At 45.7% G+C, this 23,817-nt stretch overlaps 1 protein-coding gene across 2 annotated transcripts in view; it reads left to right on the top strand.

The window, feature by feature from the left end:
- Positions 1 to 23,246, top strand: part of Snap47 (synaptosome associated protein 47) — a 54,896-nt gene extending 31,650 nt beyond the window's left edge. For both annotated transcript variants that reach the window (XM_048356487.1, XM_048356488.1), the window contains exons 4-5: positions 6,788 to 6,912; positions 21,897 to 23,246. In XM_048356487.1, coding sequence (XP_048212444.1) covers positions 6,788 to 6,912; positions 21,897 to 22,043 — 272 coding nt within the window. In that variant the 3' untranslated portion in view covers positions 22,044 to 23,246. The remainder of the gene's footprint in view (positions 1 to 6,787; positions 6,913 to 21,896) is intronic.
- The last annotated feature ends 571 nt before the right edge of the window (positions 23,247 to 23,817 follow it).

Below are 23,817 nucleotides of genomic sequence, written 5' to 3'. Positions count from 1 at the left end.
GCGTAGAGTCCAAGATTAGTTAGCTCCATCTGTTTGGCCTCTGGTAAAATCCTCATGGCAGATGACATCATGGCAGGAGCACATGCAAGAGGGAGAGATCACATGATGAGACAAAGCCATAGAGATTCATTGGCCACTTTGGTCTTTTATAACAGTTTGATCTCTCGAGAATTAACTAGGATCTCAGAAACTGCTTAAATCCCTTCTGAGAGCAGTGCCCCCAGCAACTTAATAAGGACCTCTCATTAGGCTCCTCTTAAAGATCTCAGAACCTCCTGACATTATTGCACTGAGGACCAAACTAGGATGACATAAGCCCTAGAGACAAAACCATGTCTGAACAATAGCTCAGGACATTAAGTTTTTCAGAACAAACAGGAGTGCCAAATCCACTGTCCTAATATCTCCGTCTTCAGCCTGATTGAAGAACTTGCATCAGATGTCACTGGACATGACCCTATCTTTGGTGTGTCTCCCTCCCTTTTCCTACCTAGCTTGCCAATTCCTTTAACATTGAATTGAGATCTTTTCAGGATACAGCACAGATGTGAGTCTGCATCTTTGAGAACTCGATGGACAGTGGTAAGGTTTCAGGATTCAAGTGCTCCACATTGGGGCCATGTGGAACATGACAGTGAGCAGACCAACCTCAGGTTCCTGCATGGAGAAGTACATGTGCTTCTGAGCTATGCCAGGAACCAGGTGAGAGAAGGGGCTTTAGAGAGAAGTGTTGACAAGATGTAATAAATCAGATGCTGTGCCTGCATCTTTCAGTGTAAGAGAGCAAGAAACCACTGTCTCAGGGAGATGCTCAGACCCATAGCATCCTGTAACACCCAAGGCTGAGAAGAGGCAGGGAAGTGTGGGACTCTTCTAGTGGAAAAATGACATGAGCTTTTATTACTTAAGGGAGGAGGTGTGCGACATCCTGGGCATTTGGTGGTTGTCCCAGTGGAGGGAGGAGGACAGGATGTGGTGCCGATTTATGTGACTTTAAGGAAGAGGCATGTGATATCTGGGGGAAGTGTTCCCAGGAATTGCTAGACTATCAAACAAGTAGAATTCAGAAGTTGTGTAGGAATAGGTTTCTTGGAAGATAGGAGACCATTTCAAGGCCTGTCTTGTCAGAATTCCACTGGTGTTTGCAGTAGAAGACTTAACTGTTAAGCACAGGCTCTCTATGGTTTACAGTCAATTTCATTTTCTTCAGAGAGGCTTGAGATGTGCCACCTCTGTTCAGACCTGTCCCTCAGTTGATGCAGGCCCCTTCATTTCAGGTCCCTGCTTGTGCTTGGGGATGTTTCTGTAGTCCAGGCTTTGATCAAATTCCTGGGACCTCTTTTGTAAAGGAGAAAAGCTATCATCACAAGGACCCTTATGTGAGATGTGTGGAATTCCCGCAGAGTATTGGGGGGTTAACTTTTATTCTTGGCCTTCCTGTGAGGATCCCTGGTGTGTGTGTGTGTGCCCAGCAGGAAGTGCCATACTCATTTCAAACGTTAGTGTACCCACATCTTGTCTGCTTGGGGTCCCAGCCCTGACTGCTGGGAGCTGGCAAATACTGAGCCTTAGTGAGAAAGGCAGTCTCTGTTTCTAGAAACTAAGAAGTGTTCAATGACCAGAGCTTGCACCTTGTTCTCACTTTCCTGTGCTGTGGTGTGTTGCCAGTTTCTGTTTTACTGCTGGGAGTTGGAAACTGGCTGCAGTACAGGTGGAATCTGTGAGGTCCCAGAAAGCATTCTCCCCTGGAGATGTACTGTGTGCACACTGCCACAAGGTGGCAGCCAAGCAGCGTTCCAGGCACATGCTGGTGGTGGTTACACACTGCTACTTGAAGCTCTGCAGAGGCCTTCCTGAATGCTTCTCCAGACCTGGAGTGGCTGTGGCCGGCATCAGAGGGGCCTGGAACCTGGCAAATGGGGAAACGTGGGCAGTATCCCCTTAGGGAAGCACAAATGCAGATGTTTCTCTGCATTGCATCCTTAAAAATACCAGGAGTTTACATCTGAAGACAATGCTGGCCATTTATCCCTTATCCAGCATTCTTATGGCTATAGATGTTGCAGATTTTGAATGTTTTTTGGTTGTGGGATATTTGCATGTAGCTAGTGAGAGGTCTTGAGGATAGGACCCAAGCCTAAACATGAAACTCATTCGCCTTTCATGTCTACCTTATGCACAGAGCCTGAGGATAATTCCATACAGTGTTTTAGAAATGTTTGCATATGACACAGCCCCACAGTGTGGACTCTTCCACTTATGGCATCATGTTTGTGCTCAGAATGTCTCAGTGTGTGGAGCATTTTAGCTTCTGGATTATCAGGTTGGGAATGCTCAGTCTTTTTTTTTTTTTTTTTAATTGGACAAATTTTTTTACAAGGTGTTGTGCAAAGAGGGTGCAGTTACATAGTAGGGCAGTGTGTACATTTCTTATGATATCTTACGACCTGTTTTTCTATCCCTTGTCTAGGTCAGGTTGACATATATGCAATATACAATGTATCAAGAACATATACAGTATTCACAGACTTGGTCTCTATTGTCTCTCCGTCTCCCTTTGTTAACAGTCATATATCAGGGAGATCATGCCCCTTTGTTTTCTGTGTTCTAGGCTTGTCTCACTCAACATTATTTGTTCGAGTTCTGACCATTTCCCTGCGAATAACAGTATTTCACCATTCCTAATCGCTATGTAGTAGGGAATGCTCAGTCTTAACCTCTACAGAGTCCTATATTTTTCCCTACCCCCGCCCTCACATCTGCCCTTCAGTTGACACCTGACATTAGTATACCTTGTTGTCCTGGTTAGGGAGCACCCCTATGTATTACTATTGGAGCCTGTCTCATACCCTGTCTCCCCCTGATCTCCTGGTCCCAGGCCCTGTGATAGCCTGTGATCCTCCACTTCCCCTGGCTCCTGACAGACTGTACTTTATACTCCTCCCAGTGCCCTGGACAACATGTAGGAGGAATGGTGGGGCTTGGAGGGTGCCCCGGCTGGGTCCCATGCCATATGTTTTCATGGCTAATCTGGGATGTGGTGAGGTGCCCTCTCACATCCATGGCTGGGGCATGGACCTTTTCTATGGGTCATTTGTTTGCTGATTTTTGTCTGTACTCCTTGGTGCTGTCACCTGCTCACAGAGAGACTGCTTGAGCTGGATTGAGGATCCTCCAGGCTCATGCCTGCAATCCCTCAGAACATCCCTAGCACTGGGCAGGTCAGGCCACTGGTGCAGTGGACGAGTTGTCTCTGTGCTGGTTTCAAGCCATCCTTTGAATCAGAGGGGTTAGGTTGAAGAGTTGGGAAGCCCTTGAGGGTCTCAAGATGGTGTATGTATTTCACTATGCAAGACAGAGTTGAGTTGGGAATGAGGATCTTAGGATGAGATTCTCAGATATGCATGACTAAGCTCAGAGGGTGCCAGGGTAGGGTCCCCAAGGGCACAGGCACTGTTTTACATGACAGAGCTTCAAGAATTCTAGGACATAGGCTATGGGGAGGGCTATGGGGAGGCATGTCATGTGCTGTGTATTGTGTATGGTGGAGTTCTTGGGTGGCCAGGAGCTAGTTAAAGGGAATTATTGGTCCTCACCCACCTAAGCCCTCTGCAGGCCTCTGGGCCAGATTCTGCCGCATACTGTCTTCACTATGGAAATGCCATAAATCTGTTAAAATTATAGTGCCTGTTGTCTCTCAGTTGTTCATCCCATGTGGGCAAATACCACTTGGTTTTTCTGACCACTGTACTCTTGCAAAGCCAGGATGCCCAACTAGAGGGAGTATTGCCCTGAATGGGCATGAGGTGCATAAGGCAAGGGCCCAGGGGAGGCTAATGCCCAGGATAGGTATGGTGCCTTACCTTGGTCTGTGTCTCCTATGCAGGGGAGGACCTCCAACTGTGGAGGCCAAAAGACTTCCTCTGGAGGCCTTCCCCAGGAGCCAGTTTCTGTGTCCCCTCTGCCAGCCTGACCTTACCCAGTGTCCTCTCTGTGCCTCTTTATCCCTGGAAGGTGCTGTCCTATTCCCTTGGCAGGAGCTGTTCTTGTTGTTTTTATTTTATTTTGTTTTATTTTTGGCCAGTCCTGGGGCTTGGACTCAGGGCCTGAGCACTGTCCCTGGCTGCTTCTTGCTCAAGGCTAGCACTCTGCCACTTGAGCCACAGCGCCACTTCTGGCCATTTTCTGTATATGTGGTGCTGGGGAATCAAACCCAGGGCCTCATGTATACGAGGCAGGCACTCTTGCCACTAGGCCATATCCCCAGCCCTTGTTGTTTTTATTTAACAGAGTTTGGTAGTGACTGAAGAGAGAGAAACAGTCCTGCATAGAACCACGGTAATTCTTCTCAGATGTTTTAAGACATAGACTGACCGAGTCAGCAACCAACCCTGGAGGTGGCGGAGTCCTGTGGCTTAGCCATGTCCCAGCTGACCCTGCAGGTTGTGGCAGACATCTGACTCCATGTATCTGTGGATACTTAGTAACATCCAGAAAGAAGTCCTGCTTCAACTTTCTGCTTATTGAAGCAAAGTCCCAGGTGTTAAAATTCAGTCATCAGGGTCTCTTCTAGAGCTTCAGGTATGAAAACAAAGACCTAGCTCTACTCCATAGGTAACATGCTATACCTAGGCATCCCCACAGGAGGTGCTGAGAAAGCTCACACCAATGCTGGACCACTGCAGGCATGCATAGATGGGAGGATCATGGAGAGCATGGTTAATTACACAGGCCAGTCAAGAGGGTTGCTTCTGTCCTGATACTTGAGCAGGTCTACAAGGGACAAAGGGCCAGGATAATATAGTGAGTGGGGTCCTCTGGGTACAGTTTGAGATTATCCTTTGCCCTCTTGCCCATCCAGGCTGATGCCCATCCAGGCTGATGATACCTGAGGCTAATATCCTCCGGCCTGTTTTGCTGTGTCCCACTGCCGACCAAAGAGCTATTGGGTAGGGCAGTCTCATGAACAGACCTGCTAATTGATGAACCCATAAAGGCTACAGGAGTAGTGGGAGCTTTGCAGATAGCGGTGTTTCTATCATTAGCATTTGGTAAACACAGATTGTGAAGTAAGTTTGGCTTACTGCAACTAGATTTTTTTTTTTTTTAAGAATGGAATAAGGAGTTGGAGATATGGCTCAGTTGGTAGAGCACTAGCCAGTGAGTGAAAGTGTCAGGTACATGAGTTCAAGTCCTGATATTAGACCTACAAAAGAGAAAGAAAGAAAAGAATAGAATAAGAAGGCATCCATCCCAGTGATGTATTTTGTGTGATTGAGTCCAGACACTTAGCTGTATAGGGTGGGTGTGAAGTGAATGTGGCCTTCTTCTCAAGAGGCTCTTATCACCCTTGGCTCGCTTACCCCATCCATCTGCATGCCTGCCTTACCCCACCTTTATTCCTCCTGCGTGTGTAATGTCAGTTTTCTGCACAGCCTTCCAACTGGGAAGTGCCCTTGTAAAAATTACTGGGAGAGCCTAGCACTGTTGGCTCACTCCTGTTAGCTACTTGGGAGGTTGAGATCTGAGGATCATTGTTTAGAGCTAGCCTGGGCGGGAAAGTCTGTGAGACTCTTATTTCCAATTAACCTCCAAAAAGCCAGAAGTGGAGCTATAGTTCAAGTGGTAGAGTACTAACTACCTTGAGCAAAATAAACTCAGGGACAACACCCAGGCCCAGAGTTCAAGCTCAGGCCTAGCACCAATATATATGATAGTAAGACTGGAAGTATGTGTGTGTGTGTGTTGAGGCTTGTGATCTTTCCCAGGGAGAAATGAAATGCCTAGTTAGTTGTCATATCTTGAGAACCCACCCTTTTAGCTCCTGGCCTTCAGGTTCCAAGTGTCCCTCCCTATTTTACTCTTCTCTCCCTCTGCCTACAAATGTGCTTCCTTTCATGTTCTAATGGGCTTCACATTGGCCTTTAAGCTGCTGTATCTCATCCAGCTGTGAGGGAAGCATATTGGACACCTGACAGCTGCCCAGAGATGCTAGTTATCAACTTTTTCTTTCCTGCACTTGGCTGTCGCTCCGTACTTGAGGTGGCCTGTGTTACAGAGAAAAGCAACGATCAGACTTAAATTGCAGCCCTTATCTGGGCCAGGAAGTACTGGAGTTGCTGTTGAGCTGGCTCTAACAGGAGCCATGCTTCAGGACACCCCTTGAACCATTCACAGTCAGCTGCTCTGTCTTGGGTGAGAGATTACCTGGTGTTCAGGTGTTCAGGGAGCCTGGTGAGTCATGGACATCCATAAGCCATGGTGTTGTCCTGTTGCCCTGAGCCCTGTCTCACCACAGAGCAGCTCTGACTCACCCCCACCTTGGGGAAGCAGCCATTTCCTGTGCTTTCTGGAACCACAGTGTTCTGTAGAGTACCTCAGCTGTCCCCACAGTTTCCTAGTGAAGTTTTTTATGTACAATTCATCAGAGTCTAATGGTTCTTATGTTTTATGTTCATCATCTTTAGTCTCTTCTTTTTAAAAAAATCCTTTGAATAAATCCCTTGAATAAAGGGCTTTACTTTGGAGAGATATTACAGAACTAGCCATTAGGTGTTTATGGTATTGGAAACTCTAATGAGTATGGGGCCAAGGCTAGATCAAGTCTCCTGGGGTATGGGGTATTCAGATTAGTAGGAGCCATGGACAGAGACCCATAAAATGAGCATACAGACACGCCCACCAGGCCCAAGTGCTTGATAAATGTCCCTCTGTGAGGTTCTGAACATTGGTGTGTGGTTTGTGCCTTCCGAAAGATGTCACCACTGACCTCAACTTTCCGTTCCAGCATCCGGGCTGATGGGCTGTTCTGTGCACCACGAGCAACCCACAGGTGGCCAGGAGGGCGGGGCACTGCAGCTGCAGAGGAGCCAGCCATTCCTTTCCGACAGGGAAGCCCAGGAACTGACGCAGGTAAAGGACCCTCAGTGCCCTGTCTTCTCCACTGGCATCTCTTCTCTCTCCTGTCTGAAGACAGGCACTCCACTGATTTGTGCTGGCCTCTCCATGCCTGTATCCAGTGGTTTGCTGAGAGCTCCCTATAGCTGGAGGAGTACAGAAAAGGCACTTCCCATTCATTCCAAGTCCATGTTCCTCATGGCCTAAGACTAGCACAGCATGCACATTTATTTTTGTACACATAGTTGCCTTGGCAGCTCCTCCACCCATTGTATACGTTTATATGCCTATGCTCCTATTGTATATACTATCCATGTGTATGTTCTGTATGTGGTCATGAGCTGTGTACTTTGTTCATGTACTGGTATATGCACATGCTCTTGTGTAGTGTGTGCTGGGCATGTTCTGCACGGGGGCAAGTATGTGCTTAGGGCACATGTGTGTGCTGCCGCATGTGTACGTACACTTGAGCCTGCTCTGGCACACTCAGTTCCCTCTCATACTCAGCTTTGGTTTCTAAAGAAGCTTATAACATTTCCCTAGGAAACTGAAATATTTGATACACATGCTTTTATGGTATTGCTGGATAGTGTAATGTGTTTTCATTTTTAGTTTCTAAGTAGTACCTCATCATTGTATCATTTCACCTGCAGATATTTCTCAGTATGTTTCTTTAACAGATAAGAACTGTTCATAAGCTGGGCATAAAAGTATGTCTCTGTAATCTCAGCAGTCTGTAATTCTAGCACTTTGGAGGCTAGGGCAGGAGAACCATGGCTTAGAGGCCAGCTTGGGTAACATAGTGAGACTCTCTCGCAAAAACAGAAAGATCAAAGATAAAAGCTGTTAAAAAGTAACCTCAATACCATTCTTACCTTGAAGAAAGAAAAGTAATTCCTCCAGATTATGAAATTTTGAGTAAGCATTTACACTCTCCCAGTTCTTCTGTTAAGATGAACACATAGTGGCCTGTCCTGCCAGGACCTGTGTGCATGCTCGGTACTCGGGGATGTGCAGCAGCTCCATCTGCATCCCCTAGTCAGCAGATGGACCCTGGGGCTCTGTCAGACAACTTGTGGGGGGGACTACTCACTACCCTTGAAAAGCGGTTATGACCAATCTGTTAAGCCTAGTTTTAAAAACAAATTCTTGTGTGTAGGGGGTACTAGGACTTGAACTCAGGGCCTTGTGTTCTTGCTTGGCTTTTTTGCTCAAGGCTGGCAGTCTTCCACTTGAGGCACACCTCCACTTTCAGCTTTTTACTGGTTAATTGGAGATAAGAGTCTCTGATTTATCTACCTAAACTGGCTTTGAACTGTGATCCTCAGATGTCAGCCTCCTAAGTAGCTAGGATTACAGGCATAAGCCACCAGTGCCTAGTGTTGATTTACATTTTCTGTGTTCACATAGCTGTAAACTTCTTTGAGCTCTGCTGTCTCTTCTTGGGGGAAGAAAAGCTTTAATCTTTTGTATGGTATATTTTGAACATACATCCCTGTCTCTTTTTCCTTGTGATCTAATGGTCATTTTCAGGCATGACACACATGCATTCCTTGCCAGCTGTGTCTGACACATTCTATAGGTCACAGCCACACTGACTCCAGGGCTCACTAGTGTCATCTTGTTGGGTTGTCCCTGAGCATTCTCCTGAGAGTCTACAAGAACACATGGATCATGAGTGGGTGAGAACTAAGAGTATCCCACATCATAGTGTTAGTGGCTGTGTTCCATGGTTGTCTTTAGGCTGAAGGAGGAGTCACACTAATGGGATGGGATGAGGAGATGTCAGAGTGCACACACACAGAGCTGAGAATAGGATGGGGTTCCTCAGTGAATTCAGGGCCATGGGGTGTTCTGTGCCAGAAACAGTAGACACTGTGTGCCAAGGCCAAGGTGTGAGATGTCCAAGTCAGAGGGGCGCGCAGAGGGTCTGTGATCCAGGCTGGACCCAGGAGGAGTTGTTGGGACACGTGGAATAGGCCGCTGAACCCTGCCTACTGGACAGCTTTATACAAATGGTTCCTTTTAAGATACAAACACATGTTTCATATTTAGAAAAGAATTCTTAACTCTATAGTTGAAGCTCAAGTATAAGTAGGAATGAGTTAAATTTTCTGGAGAAAACAAAAATGCACGAAATCCTCCTCCGTTCAGCTGTGGTTTTGGTTGCAGATGCTATTGAAGCCATTATGTTGAGACGTGTCCTGATGATTTAAATTGCAATTGAGGGTGCTGGGGGGAGGCAGCCAGGATCGCATGGGATGGGAGTGGGCTGTGTGAGTGCGTGGTCTGCGGCCAACAGCTGCCGCGTCACTGTGGCTGGGGGAGGAAGAACCAGGAGGCCGCAGGGGAGCTGAGTCCCTGGTGGATTTGGCAGAGCCCCTCTGCTGGCCACAGTGTCTTCTCCTCCCTAGAACTGGGGCTATGCTTGCGCTATCAGATCTCTAGATGCCACGTTGTCCATATGGGGGTTTGAGGATTATAAAACAAAAGATGGCAATGGACTATCCCCAAAGCAGGGTATGTGGGCTCTCTGTTCATGTTTCTTTGTCCTGCCCTGTGTTTGGAGGATCTTTATCGCCTACTTCCCCTTCCAATGAAAAGCAACCGGTGGACACCAAGCAGTTGGGACTGATGGGTGGTTGGCTAGAGGACGCAGCTGGTCCTAGTGACAGGCTGTGGCAGAGAAAGGAGACTACTGTATGTGAGATGCTTGTGTTATGATGAGAAGGGTGTGTGGAGGCTCCTCTCAGGATGCCACCTGCTGTACTCAATCCTGTCGTAATTAATAAGAACAAAACTGGTGTTGGTTGCTTCTACTTGGCTTACCCCTAGCTACTCAGGAGGATGAGATCTGAGTGAGGATTATGGTTTGAAGCCAGCCTGTGTAGAAAAGTCTGTGTGACTTTTACCTCCAATTAACCAGTAAAAAGCCAGAAGTGAGGCTATGGCTCACATGGTAGAATACTAGATTTGAGCACAGGAGTTAAGGGAAAGTAAGGGACAGTGCCCAGGCCTGAGTTGAAGTCCCCTACACACACATACACATGAACAATGCATAGAAATGAAAAGCAACCAAGTTGATTAACTCCACTCAACAAAACAGTTATTTCAGTGGGAAGCTTAGGTTGTGGTGAGTTGGAATGTCGGAAGGAGGATATGATGGCCACTCAAGGCTCATAAGTAAGGCCTGAGTAGCCGAGAGCCACAAGAGATACAGGTGTTTCTGTCTTAATGTTTGCGTCTGTGAAACCCTGTGCATGCTCTGCCAGCGCCAGCCCCACACAGGCCTACCCTGACAGTTCGCTGGAACTTGGGGCTCTCCACTAGCTGTGGAACTATTCTTGTCTTTCCCTGTCCTGAACTTTTTATTTTTATAAACTATAGAACATGTTTCATCATCTTTCATCTCCCTGGCCTATTCTAGTACCCCAGGTTTAAACTTGCTTCAGTCCATCCGTGTCCTCACCCTGCTAAAAAAAAAAATCACTCAGTCTCTTCTGAGGAACCTCATCTATGTAAGATGGTCACAGTCAATGAAAGTTTGAGATGAGAATGAGGATTGATGAATTGCTGGCCCTGCTTACACACACACACACACACACACACACACACACACACACACACACACTTTGATTCCAGCATGGATTTTAGTGATGAGCTAACCCATGTATCTCAGTCACAGATTGAGCATCCCTGATCCAGAAATATAAAAGGTACCAAGATCTAAGTGTTTCTGAGCAAGGGCATGATGCCAAAGTAGAATGCACTCTTGATGCCATGGGACAGGTCAGTCACAACACAAGTGTGCTGAGGATACTGCATTAAATCCTTTCAGGCTCTGTGTATGTAAGGTGTAAACAGAAGTAAACTTTGATTTGCATTTAGGTCTCATCATGAGATATTGTATTTTGTGTATGTAAATAGTCCAAAATCTGAAAGCCTTTTGCTCCTGTTCTTGTTTTGGATAAGACTTCATCATGTAGAAATTCTTTATAACTTTGTGTATGTCTGTATGTTTGTGTGTATGTGTGTGCGAACATGCATGTGTGCTGGTATGGCCTAGTGGAAGAGTGCTTGCCTCTCATACATGGAAGCCCTGGGTTCAATTCCTCAGCACCACATATATAGAAAAAGCCCGAAGTGGCACTGTGGCCCAAGTGGTAGAGTGCTAGCCTTGAGCAAAAAGAAGTCAGAGACAGTGCTCAGGCCCTGAGTTCAGGCCCTAGGACTGGCCAAGGAAAAGGCTTGAACTTGGGGCCTGGGTACTGTCTCTAAGCTTAGTTCAAGGCTAGTGCTTTACCATTTGAGCTACAACTCAACTAATATAAAAACTTCTTTATATTACCGCAAACACATAAAAAAATTTCAGTTCTGATGTTAATCCATCTTTCATTGTTAGGGATTCAGTTTTGGCCTTGAAGGGGGAAGGGCGACGAAAGCTCCCGAGATGCTGCCCTTCCCCCAGCCCTGGGACAGTGTAAAAGCTAGCCACTCCCACCTTCCGCCTCAATCAGAAGAGAAGCAAAGCTGCCCCCGCCTCTCAGCTGGGCCATGTGGGTAATGGTGGAGACCTGGTCTTTGGGGGGCTGTGGTCCCCGCCCATAGAGGAAGTTTCCATCGTTAATATTCAGTTAGTCCCTCCCCTTCCTGCCCGCCATTACCGTTATATAAACCCCTCCCTGATTAAAGTCCTTTGAGACTGGTGGAACATCCAAACCGGCTCCCCGAAATCTCTGTCCTGTGTCTGCTCCTGACACGTGAGGGGGACGGGGGAGGTTTCGGCATCTTTCCTCAGCTCAGCTTACCCCATAAAGACATGCTCCACCCCTCCTGCTGGCGGGAGAAGTGGAGCCAAGTGTCTTTCATAATTTGGGATTTGGCATCTCCCTGGGTAAAGCGGGGATGGGGAACTTGAGCCCCAACATTTCATTTTGCTTACCTATTTTTCCTCATTAGTATTCTTGTCAAATCCAAGGTCATTATGATTTACTCCTAAGTTTTCTTCTAAGAGTTCTAGAGTTTTAGTTTTTGTTTATGTTATTAATCCATTTTGAGTTCATTTTTTTGAGGGTTTTTTTTTTCAGTTCATTTTTTATATGGAGTGAGGTGGGTTTCCAACTTCATTGTTTTGCCATGTAGATATCCACTTGCCCTGCCCTATTTGGTGAACCCGCCATTCTTTCCCCCATTAGGTAGCATTAATGCCATGTCAGATGTCCATCAGCTCTAGAAGTATAACTATAACTTTATTTCTGTTTTTTCTCTTTATTATGTTCTATTTGTCCTACTTCAGTGATATTAGATTATTGTAGCTCTATAGTAAATTTTGAGATTGGGAAGGGTGATCCTTTCAACCTCACAGTTCTATTTCCAAATTGCTTGGCTTTTCTGGGACCCTCACAGTTTCATTGGAATTTAAGTCTCAGCCTTTGTATTTCATTTTAGAAACTGCAGTTGAAATTTTGATAGTGACTTCAATGGCTCTAGATCTCTCTAGAGGTTACAATTGAGTCACCAGCATGAATTCTCCCAACACAGACATATAGGATATTCTTCTTTCTGCTTGTTTGGGTCTGTAACTTCATTCAACAATGTTTTGTCGTTTTCAGTGAACATGCCTTTTACCTCCTTGCATAAACTCTGCAGTGTTGTTTGGGATACTATTGGGATGTTTAATTAATTTCTCAATGTCCTTTCCTGGTTCTTTACTCCTGTATAGAAGCAACTGGTATTGCCGTTAGGCCTGCAACCAAACTGAGTTCATGACTCAGTTCTGACAGATAACATCTTTTTCATACAGAGACCATTTCACTGTGTCCATTTTACCATGGCTGCCCTCTTTGTTGCTATAACTTCCAGAGTGCCAGTACCCTGTGGTAGACATTGGCATCTGCTGTCACCTCAGTCTTGATCTTGGGGAAAGCTATGTTAGTTGTTGCTTCTCATAAACAATTCCCTTGGCCATGGTGAAGAAGTTCCTGCTATTGCCAGCTTCTGAGTGTTTCATCAAGAAGGGATGTCGGCTTTGGTGATGTCCTCTGTGCGTCAGTGGAAATGACCCTGTGGCTTTCCTCCTTTGGCTAGCGATGTGGATCCTTCCAGTTCTCCCATGTCAAACTCCCTGCACTCGAGGATCAGACCCACATGGATTCAGCATGGTTATTATGCTGTGGTTTTTATCTCAAAGAATTTACTAATTTCCTTCCATTGATAGTAAGAGAATAGTGTTTAATTTCTACATGTTTGTGAATGTTATGGATTTCCATATTTCTAACCACATCTTGATTCCACTGTGGTCAAAGAAAATACCTCCTACTATTTCATACTTCATTGCCTGGCATTGAGTATGTGCTGGAGAAAAATCTGTGTACTAAAGCACACTGAGCAGTTTGTGTATCTGCCTCTGTATTATGAAATATATATTTGGTCTTAGTCCTATTTCCTGCCATTCAGTTCCTTGATCCTGGGAACCTCTGCAGAACTGTGTCTTTTCCTAATGAAGCCTCTGTAAGAATCCCAAAGGACACATTCAGAAACCTTCCTAGGTACCTGAACTGGTAGAAGTTTCTGGAGGAAGCTGCCTAGGCAGGAAAGGCAGCTCCAGATGCTTCTCCATTTCTTCGAGTGTATTCTTTGTAATATCCTTTATGATAAACAAGTAAACTTAAGGTAATATTTCCCTGATCTGGGAGCCACTGGAGGTAATTAATTCTATCAAGGAGAAGTCCCAGAATCCTGGATTTATATCTAGTCTGTCAGAGTACAGGGAGATAGCCTAGGCTTGTGATTGGCATCTGAACTGGGCCATCTTAGGAACTGGGCCCTCAATCCTTTGGGGGTCTCCTGCTGTCTCCAGGTGTCCACTGCAGGACTGACTGCTTGATGCTGGGAAGAAATCAAGGCCCATACACTTGGTGTCAGGAAGGTCTCCAGAGTGTAGAAACACAGTGAGTCTGGCTTTTCTCTTATATCTTTAGACTCCCATTTTGGGGTACAGTGTTCTAAATACCTTTCTTAGGTTCAATGAATTTATATTTTATTCATCTTCAGTTTCCTTGTTTGTATCCTGTCTAAATGTTCTTTTTTTTCCAAATTTTATCAAACTTATGTACAGAGAGGTTACAGTTCCATACGTTAGGCATTGGATACATTTCTTGTACTGTTTGTTACCGTGTCCCTCATACCCCCCACCCTCCTCCCCCTTTCCCTTTTCTCCCATGGGGTGTTCAGTTCACTTACACCAAACAGTTTTGCAAGTATTGCTTTTGTAGTTGTTTGTCTTTTTTTACCCTGTGTCTCTCGATTTTGGTATTCCCTTTCAATTTCCTAGTTCTAATACCAGTGTACATGGTTTCCAATATACTCAGATAAGATTACAGAGATAGTGTAGGTACAACCACAGGAAGGTGATACAAGAACATCATCAATAATAGAAGCTACAGATACACATGGGACGTTGAAAGTAGTTACAACTGTGATATAACAATCGTTTCCATAACATGGAGTTCATTTCACTAAGCATCATCTTATGTGTTCATAAGGGTATAGCTATTGGGCTCTTGTGATGCTCTGCTATGACTTGCCTAAACCTGTACTAATTATTCCCAATAAGAGAGACCATAGAGTCCATGTTTCTTTGGGTCTGGCTCACTTCACTTAGTATAAATTTTTCCAAGTCCTTCCATTTCCTTACAAATGGGGCAATGTCATTCTTTCTGATATAGGCATAAAATTCCATTGTGTATATGTACCACATTTTCCTGATCCATTCATCTACTGAGGGGCATCTGGGTTGGTTCCAGATTCTAGCTATGACAAATTGTGCTGCGATGAACATTGTTGTGCTGGTGGCTTTACTGTGATTTTGTTTGTGTTCTTTTGGATAGATACCCACCTGTCTAAATGTTCTATCTGCTATTAACTCTGTGTGGGTGTGGGTATGCATGCGTGCGCATGCGCACACTGTGCCTAGGGCTTGAACTTGGGGCCAGGTACTGTCTTTAAGCTTTTTTTGCTCAAGACTACCACTTGAGCCATTTTCTGCTTTTTGCTGGTTAGTTGGAGATGTCTCACAGACTTTCCTGCCCGTGCTGGCTTCAAGCTGAGATCCTCAGATCTCAGCCTCCTGAATAGCTATGATGACAGGTGTAAGCCACCAGCCTCTACCCTGCTATTAACTTTTAGAAATAGGTGGCAAGTATTATGCACTTTTTGGTTCAGACTGGGAAGCAGGTCTTGGATTTTTAATGCTCTTGGTTCACATTCTATGAATGAGAGATGATGAAGCCAAGGAGACCATTGGCTGTGGATCCTAACAGCACATGTCTGTCTGTTCATCTTGTGTGCAGAGTGAAAGCAGCACTTCCTGAGATGGTGGATACATATAGATGCTACTTCTAGCCATATGTCTCATAGGCCCTAGCATTTGGCCTGTCCCCTTGTCATATGAGAGAGACCTGCCTGGGGAATGAACCTGTGCTAGCAAAGCTATGTTGGGTGCTCACATGCTAGTTGAGGGTCTAGTAAACTGTGAAGAGAACTGTTCAATACATCTTCTGTCCTGTGTTGAGGGTACCACTGAGACAGACAGACAGACAGACAGACACACACACACACACACACACACACACACTTATGTGACCCTTCAGTGGTACTTTGTTTAAATTCATCCTTTTTTAAATGAAGATTCATTTTTCTCTCAAACTCTATGTCTCTCTCCACAAGCATCTCATTGTAGCATCTCATTGTGGTAGCAAATCAGTGGAGTGACCGAGGCCAGCCCCAAACCCTCACCATCCAGCATTTCTCTCTTTGGACTTGGTGTAAGACTAGCCATCTACCAGGGCAACTAGCTGCCAGATGTAGCTCAAGGCTCACAGATCCCTGAAGGCCTGAGCTCAGCTGCTGTGTTGTCTCTAAGTCTGTCAGAAATAGCACAAGCCAATCCAGCCACTCCACAGCATGTGGGGGTTCCTGAATGGGGAGCCTCATGCCCACCCTCCCTCCAGCTCAGATCACTCTGAGGGGGCAGGAATGCAGCCTCTGGGACATGCCACGGGTGGTCTGAGAGTGCTGCATGTGACAGATTGCAGCAGAGCATGTTCTTGCAGCCCTAGGGCTTTGCTGTGGCGAAAGCCAACTTTCCTCTCTTTACCTTCTCCACAGTATATTAATGGCCCCGACTGGTAGAACTATTTGGAGTTGTAGACAGCTTGATTTATCCCAGCTCTGTTCTTAAATGGTTGCTAATTTCTCACTGCAAGAAAATTCACAGTTTCTGGGTGAGTCAGCATAAGCACAGTTGAGGCTTCCAAGCTAGCTAATGCTAAATTCACTGTAGGCATTTAAGATTCACATGGTCTTACCTGAATCCTGGGGTGGTGTGACAAGGTAGAGCAGAATGCCTATTTCAGTTTCTATGGGAGATGGCAGCTAGTGGGTTACAGTGAGTTTCGAGGCACACAGCATGTCAACCGGGAATAGGTTATATTGTACCTTGGCAGGCCTGAGGCTCCATCCCAGCAGGGTGGGGTCACTAGGGCTCAGGCTTACCCGTTGGGGATGCATGCACACAAGCAAACGTGTTTTGGTAAGTATACCTGTGCAACCTCAGTGAGCCATAGTTCCATTATCTACTCCCTCTCTTTCTGGAAAAAAAAAAATGGAAAATACCATTTTCTCTCATATGGTACATCTTGAATGATGTTACTGTCAGCCCAGACAGTGTTGGTGATGCTTCTCCTAAATCCAGGCAGCTTTGTACAAATAGAGTGTGTATCACTGAGCCGTACACATTTTGTCCCAGAGCATCTCTGGGACCCAAGGGCTGGCAAGGCCAGCAGAGCCTCCAAGATGTTAGCTCCTTAAGGAAAGCCTTAGAAAAGTGTCTATCCTCAGGATCACGACTGCTTGCCTCCTCTGTCTGCCTTCTTCCCTGACTGAGCTTGTTCAAGTCTGCCTGAGTCACCCAAGCCCTTCCCCTTCCCTTCCATAGACTCTTGAGATAACCTGACAGCCTGCTCATAGACACCTGTGACTTCCCCTGAGCCAGAGTCTCCTCAGTATTCCTGGGGTTTCTTTCTAAATGCCTCCCCAGTATATGTATATTTCTGTGTCTTGCCTGTGCTGTGTGGTCTCTATGCTTCTTTCTTCTAAAACTCAAAGCACTTTTGAGTCAGGTAACTGCTACATGGGTAAAAACTGCCTAGTAACCATGTTTACTCATTAGTGTAGCAAGGACTTGGGGAAGCATCCGTTTTGAGCTTAGTCTTTGACACACAGCCAGAGAGTGCTCATCAGAGAGGCCCCCGGATATTTCAGAGGCTGGCGGCATTATGCACTGATGACTAGACAGCTTGTCATCCTGGGCCACAGGGGAACAACTGTTTTTAAGGTTTGGCCAGACTTCATGGGCTCCATTCTTTCCATCCTCAGTTATATGGAATGTGCACGATGCTGTTTAATTACTTCAATCCCTCTCAAAGAAAAAAGGCTACCAATATTCTAGAGGTACTACTAGCACTTGGAAGGTTAACTCAGTAATTTTCTTTGTCTGCACACTTAGTAGCTATAAAGATCTTTTCAGTTTTTACAGAATTAATTAATTTCAAGTGCATTTTGGCAGGCAGGCCAAGGGTCTTAACTGGCTGTTTGGAATGAGTTCTATTTTTAAGACTTAAAAATGGTGAGACTTTTTCCAAGTCCAAAGTTGAATAGCAACCAGCCTTTATTTTGAGTATTTATGCAATAAAATGCCCAAGCTCTCAGAGGTAATCAGCTCCTTTTGGCTGTAGATTACATGTGCATATTAGATGAAGGCCATGGAATGTGCGTATTCTTTCTTTTGCCAGAGTCTCACTGTGCACAGAGAAAAGGCGGTTATCTTGCCTTTCAGGAAGGTAGGGACGGAAGGTAGGACACACACACATTCTGCCATGGAGGTGGTCCTTGGTGGACTGGTGGTCCTGCAGCTCTGTGGTCTTGTTTCACATGTGGCTGGTGTTTATCCATTTGTCCTGGCTGAGATATGTTTCAAGTTTGACATTCATACAAGAAATTAGGATTTCTTTTTTAAAGGAATATTTACACGTACTCAACAATCATTTTTATTGATTTCCTTGTGAAATATAGTATTTTATATATAGCCTTTTTTTTTTTTTTTGGCTTAACATGTGGGTATTTTTGTTTTTTTCACCAGTCCTGGAGCTTGAAATAAGGGCCTGGGCACTGATCCTGAGCTTCTTTTGCTCATGGCTAGCACTCTACCACTTGAGCCACTTCTGGAATTGAACCCATGGCTTCATGCATGCTAGGCAAGCACTCTACCACTAAGCCACCTTTCCAGCCCATGTGGGTACTTTCAATCGTAGTTGCATCTTATACTTGCCTTTTAGTGGCTAGATTTTGTGGATGTTCCAGGTTGTTAGGCAGCCCAGTACCTGGGCCTTTGTCTCTGGTTATGCATGTGCCTTCCTCATGTCCTTGATGAAGTCCTTGTTCTGGTTTTCAAGAACATAGGATTTCTCAGAATCCTGGTACTGTTACAGAGTCAGTCAGTGCTCCAGAATGTCTCATGTCAGGCAGGTTGGATCTCTGTTGCAAGCTGGCCTGGCCTGGATCCAGTAGATCTCAGAGCTGTGGACCAGTGCCCAGCCTTTCTTGACCTTGTTTGTAAGAGTATGTTTGCAGATTATCTGAAGTAAAATGTATAAAGTTCATAAAGCCATGTTCTGTTAAATAGCCAGGGTCCCTTAATTCTTAGCTTTTGTTTACAATAGCTAGGGAATGGAAAAACAACAACCAGAAAACAGAATTGTATATACTTGAAGCCCATATTTTTGTCTTTACAAGAACATTTTGATATAGTAATAAAAACAGGATTTACACTGGCTGAACACCCCTGCTAGGAAATGCTGAGGATCAAAGTGTTGTGCATTTTGAATTGGTTAGGATTTGGGAATATTTGTATAGACAAAAAGAGATAACTTAGGGATGGCATTCAAGTCTAAACATATTAACTTGTTTAATGTATACCTGTATATACATATACTTGAAGGTGATCTCACTATTTTAGTACACATTCATTTTGGCTACAACCATCCTAGGAGGTCCAGTGTGGAATGTTCCAGTGTAACATCGTTTCAGACTTTGGATTTTCAGACTAGGAATGCCAAACCTATAGTACTAGTGTGAAAGACAACTCTTACTGTCTAACTTTGCTTGCATCCTACATACATCATTCTTGGCTAGAAAAAAATACAAGCAAATGATTCACAAGCTGAGGGAACAAGTTATAGGTGGGCAACAGAACCCACACATAACCTAGTTGGACACTGAGGCACCCAACATTCTGGAAGGGCCGAGACCCTAGCTCTCGGCTTTTGTGCTAAGAGATCATGGCATATAGTTTAGAGCCTTATAGCCTATAAAAGCATTTCAGTTTTAAACCTAGACATGTCCTTTAGGGATGGGAGTAGTGTCAGTAATGTGTAGTTGGAGGGACATTACTGGTATATGAACACAAACTAAGATACATTGTATAGGGTACCATCACTAACTAAAATGTAGCCATAAATTCCAGTAGAATTTCATAGTGATTGACATGGACATGACCTAGGCATTGCAGAGAAGCCCCACCAGGGGCTGTGTGTGACCTGCATGGGAGGCAGGGGGTGCTTGTCACAGGACACCAAATAATATGCAGGTAGGTAGCAAAGGCTATTCCTCTGCACTAATTCCTGGCAGGATGACCTTTTGACTACACCAGGTATATGAGAAAGCAGTTATTGACCAGAGCAAGTGGCAAGGAGGAGCCAATCTACTGTGGCAGTGGGTGGGATTCATTTTTCTTTTTTACTGCACTGTCTGGGCATCTGCCATGTGAGGTCATAGGAATAGATGGAAAAGACCTACTGTATTAAGTCATCCAGCCCATCCCCCAGAGCCGGCTGACCCCACAGTATACTTTCCAGAGCTCTAGCCAGCTTTTAAGTAATGACTCAACAGATGGAGTTTCCACTGTGTCCCAGAGAGAGCAGGAAAGCTGGTGGAGGACAGCCGTCTGCAATCAACAGTGCTAGCATCCTATGACAGTGGTCCCAGCACAGGCTGCTGCTTATGGGGAAAGATGACTCCACTTTTGCTGAAGCCTTGTGCTCTTGAGTGGCCTGGGCACTCCTCACCTCCCATCCACCTGCAGAGACCCCCCTGCACACAGGTGGGACAGGCTTCTCTGGCACCTGGAGACTCCATCATGAAGAGTCCTCTTTAGTCTGCACGGCTTGTTTATTCAAATGGCAGATCGTGGGTACCTTACTATCTGGCAAAGAAGTTGGGCCATACAGTCCTGGGCTTCTCCTAACTCTTGTTGAGACACAGCAAAAGGCCAAGATCTCCCTGTTGGGTAGGAGCCTGGCCTGTGGGCAAACATTTCTCTTGATTCTAGAATGGAGAACCTGGCATTCAACTCCAGGACATGTTCTAAATCAACTACCTCGCAACAGCAGGCCCATGCCACCTGAGGCACCTCTCGCTTAGTTCATGCCCCAGCAGGATGTAGTGCTTCACACATATAACATTAGAGGAGATCTTAGGGGATAATACGTGGTTACTACATGGGCTAGGTGATGTACTGCAGGGAAAGGCCATGGCTGCCAGCCAGGCCATGGCTGAGGAAGGTGGTGAAGCAGAAGGTTCCTGCTGAGAACTCAGGGTCGGTTCATGACTCCATTCCCTCACTTCTAGGGAGACTTCTGAGAAGAGGGTGTTCACATTTATCACAAGTGGTTGTCATTTTTTGTTGTCAGCCTGAGTATATTAAATTCTTAAACCTAAGCTTCGTAAGTATGTAGTTAGCACTCCACAATGCGATGAGTCTCCACAGAATTGCAATAAAATGAAATGACATCAAGTATGTGAGTCATAGACATGGGTGGGTGGAGATCTGAGGGGAGCTGGGCCTTATCCTGGCCTGGCCCTGAGTGTCTGGGTAACCATCCTCAACACCCTTGGACATATACCCACCTGTCCCTGGGCCCTCATTGCTCTCTGTGCCTCCCTCCTGTGGGTCAGTGTGGCCAGGTCCTCGTGCTTCTCTGACAGGCTTTTATGCCCAGTTCCTGTATCCTATAGATCCTGGGCAGTGTGGGTTAACAGCTTCCTGAGAGATGTGCTGTGAGGCAGTTCCACTATTAAAAGAATGTCAGTGACTTACATGGATGTAAGGAAAGGCTCAAAGCATCCAAGAGACATGGTAAGTAGAGGTGCTGCAGGATGCTAGGGCACATTGATAAGCTTTTTTATAAGCATGAAACAACAATAAAGCATATGGCATAGAAGATCCATGAACAATAACAATCACCTATTGTTACCATCAAGTGTTTCCTGCTGCATATAATTGCTCTGCTTTATGTATCTGGCAGCACTGGGTCTGTTGACAACAGTATCACCAGAGACACAGGAGACCACAGTGTGCTGTGACATTATGACATCACTAGGCGATTGGAGTTTTTCAGTTCCATTGTCATCTATGGAATCACTGTTCTGCCTGAAGCCCATTGCTGGTAGAGACCCTGTTATGTGGCATGTACCAGCCTGTTTGGTTCTGCTTTTCATGTTTAGAGGTGTTATTTTATACACAAGTGGTAGAGAAAAGAGCCGTTTTTCCTATTTAATCTTGTTTTCCCCACATCCGTGTGAGCTCAGACAGGTAATGTACTGATGGCACAGGAACCCCACGTATCCATATAGAGCCATTCCCAGCTCCCAGGGGTGCTTGCTTTGTGCTGTTGGCTGGCAGGCATCAGTCTCCTGGGACTGCAGGATCAGTCTTTGGGTGCAAAGGCCAACCCCAGATGCTGGCTCTGTCCCCAGGACTCAAAAAACTATCTACCTTGTCATATCAGGCTTCTGGGGTGCTGTAAAAATGATGATGGGATAGGATGTTTCTGGGTGCTTATAGAAAATCCACTTACGCTGTTGTTTGTGCTTCTCTTCAGATCCTAAGCAAGCTGAAAGGACTGGCACTGGACGCAGAGACAGAGCTGGAGCGGCAGGATGACGCCTTGGACGGCATCACTGCAGCTGTGGATCGGACAACCTTGACTGTGGACAAACATAACCGACGCATGAGAAAGCTGATCTAGAAGGACATGGACCACAGGGCTGCCATTTCTGGTTCAGCTCTCTGGGCTGCTGTTTCCAGCCTCTGTATGTCCTTTGTACATGCCTGGGCAACTGCTGTGGACACTTGGACGCACAAGGCCCTGCCTGGGAGCCCACACCTCCCCAGGATGGGCCATCTAGAGCATTGCGCAAGTGCAGGGCCTCCTGGGTGCCTTTAGCATGTTGGTCAAGCCCTCTGAGGTGTAGGGTGGCCATACAGCATGACCTTCCTTCTTATCTATGTCTAAGACCTTAGTCTGTGCCACCGTTGGCCCTGGCCCAACTGTCCAACATGAATGTGGTCACACGTTTCTCCATTCTCACCAAGCATTAAGGAAACCTCTAAGTCCTTTTGAACGAAGTAGACTCAGGCCAGCCCTGTCCTGTCTGAGCCCCGTAGGCATGCGCTTCCAGCAACGCACACTCCTCCTGCTCAAAGCCACAGCTGCACACCACCACTTGCATCCTGCTCCTCTTTCTCTGGTGGTGAGCCATCTTCTTTCTGCATGTTTGGACACTTACCTGAAGCTCTGCAAATACAGTTCAGCCATGCTATCAGCATAAGGTTGGTCTGATTTTGCTGCTATCCAGAAATAAAAAGAAAGTTGTCATTTTAGTTTCTAAAACCGTGTCTTGCTGCTTGCTCGTGTACTTTCAGCGAGTGCACTCACGCTGCTGGGAGAGCCCGAACAGGGAGGACTGAACCCTCCTCAAGTTCCCCACAACAGGCCTTTGTCTCCTGTGTGTATTTAAGAAACATGTGATATCTGTGTCTGAGGGTCCGTGTGATGATCCAGTGCAGGTCTGCAGTGTGTCGTGATCAGGTTGGGAACCAGTGTTATATAAAGTATATGATCTGCTGCAATCTGTCACCACACACTGTGCAGCAGAGCACTAGAGCTATTCCTGCTAGCTGTGCTTTGGTTTCTGCTATCCAGCCCCCACCATCTGCCCTCTCCCCTTCCCAGCTTCTGCTTTCCTCTTATGAAATTTCCTTCCATGTAGGAGGTACTTGTCTTTATTATGTACCTGGCTCATTTCACTTAGCATGTCATCCTCCAGGTTTATCCGTGTTGCAGCAAATGACAAAATTTTGTTCTTTTTATTGCTGAGTATATCATCCCATTGTATATATACATTTTTTTGAGGTGCTGGGACTCATGGCCTCTATGTTAGGTAAAGTGCTTTACCACTGAACTTGTTCAGATACCAAAAAAATCAAACAAGCAAATGTATGTGCGCACGCATGCACGCACACATGTGTGTATATTTTATTTTTCATTTATTTATGTCAGTCATGGGGCTTGAACTCAGGGCCCGAGCACTGTTCTTGAACTCTTTTGCTCAAGTTAGTGCTCTACCACTTTGAACCATATCGCCATTTCTGGTTTTTGAGTGGTTAATTGGAGATACGAGTCTCACAGGGCCGGGCTTCAGTGGCTCGTGCCTATAATCCTAGCTACTCAGGAAGCTGAGATCTGAGGATCATGGATCAAAGCCAGCCGGGACAGGAAAGTCCATGAGACTTTTTTCTGGTAGCCTCACAATATGCATGCAGACATTTTAGTAGAGAGAAAAGAGCTCTAAGCTGTCAACTTCTTGAGACATTTGGACACCTCAAGAAACACATACACCAGTTGGTGTGGGATTTGTGTGTTATTGGGATCCAAGCAGTGTCCCTTTGGAAGGGGCCAGGAAGCATCTTGGTACAGGCCCTGGCCTCAGGCCCTCCCTCTTCCAGGAGAGGTCCCAGAC

Source organism: Perognathus longimembris, chromosome 11 (genome assembly GCF_023159225.1).
Source record: "Perognathus longimembris pacificus isolate PPM17 chromosome 11, ASM2315922v1, whole genome shotgun sequence".
Lineage (NCBI taxonomy): Eukaryota > Metazoa > Chordata > Mammalia > Rodentia > Heteromyidae > Perognathus > Perognathus longimembris.
Note: the sequence above shows the minus strand (reverse complement) of the source record. Positions and strands in the feature narration are given on the sequence as shown.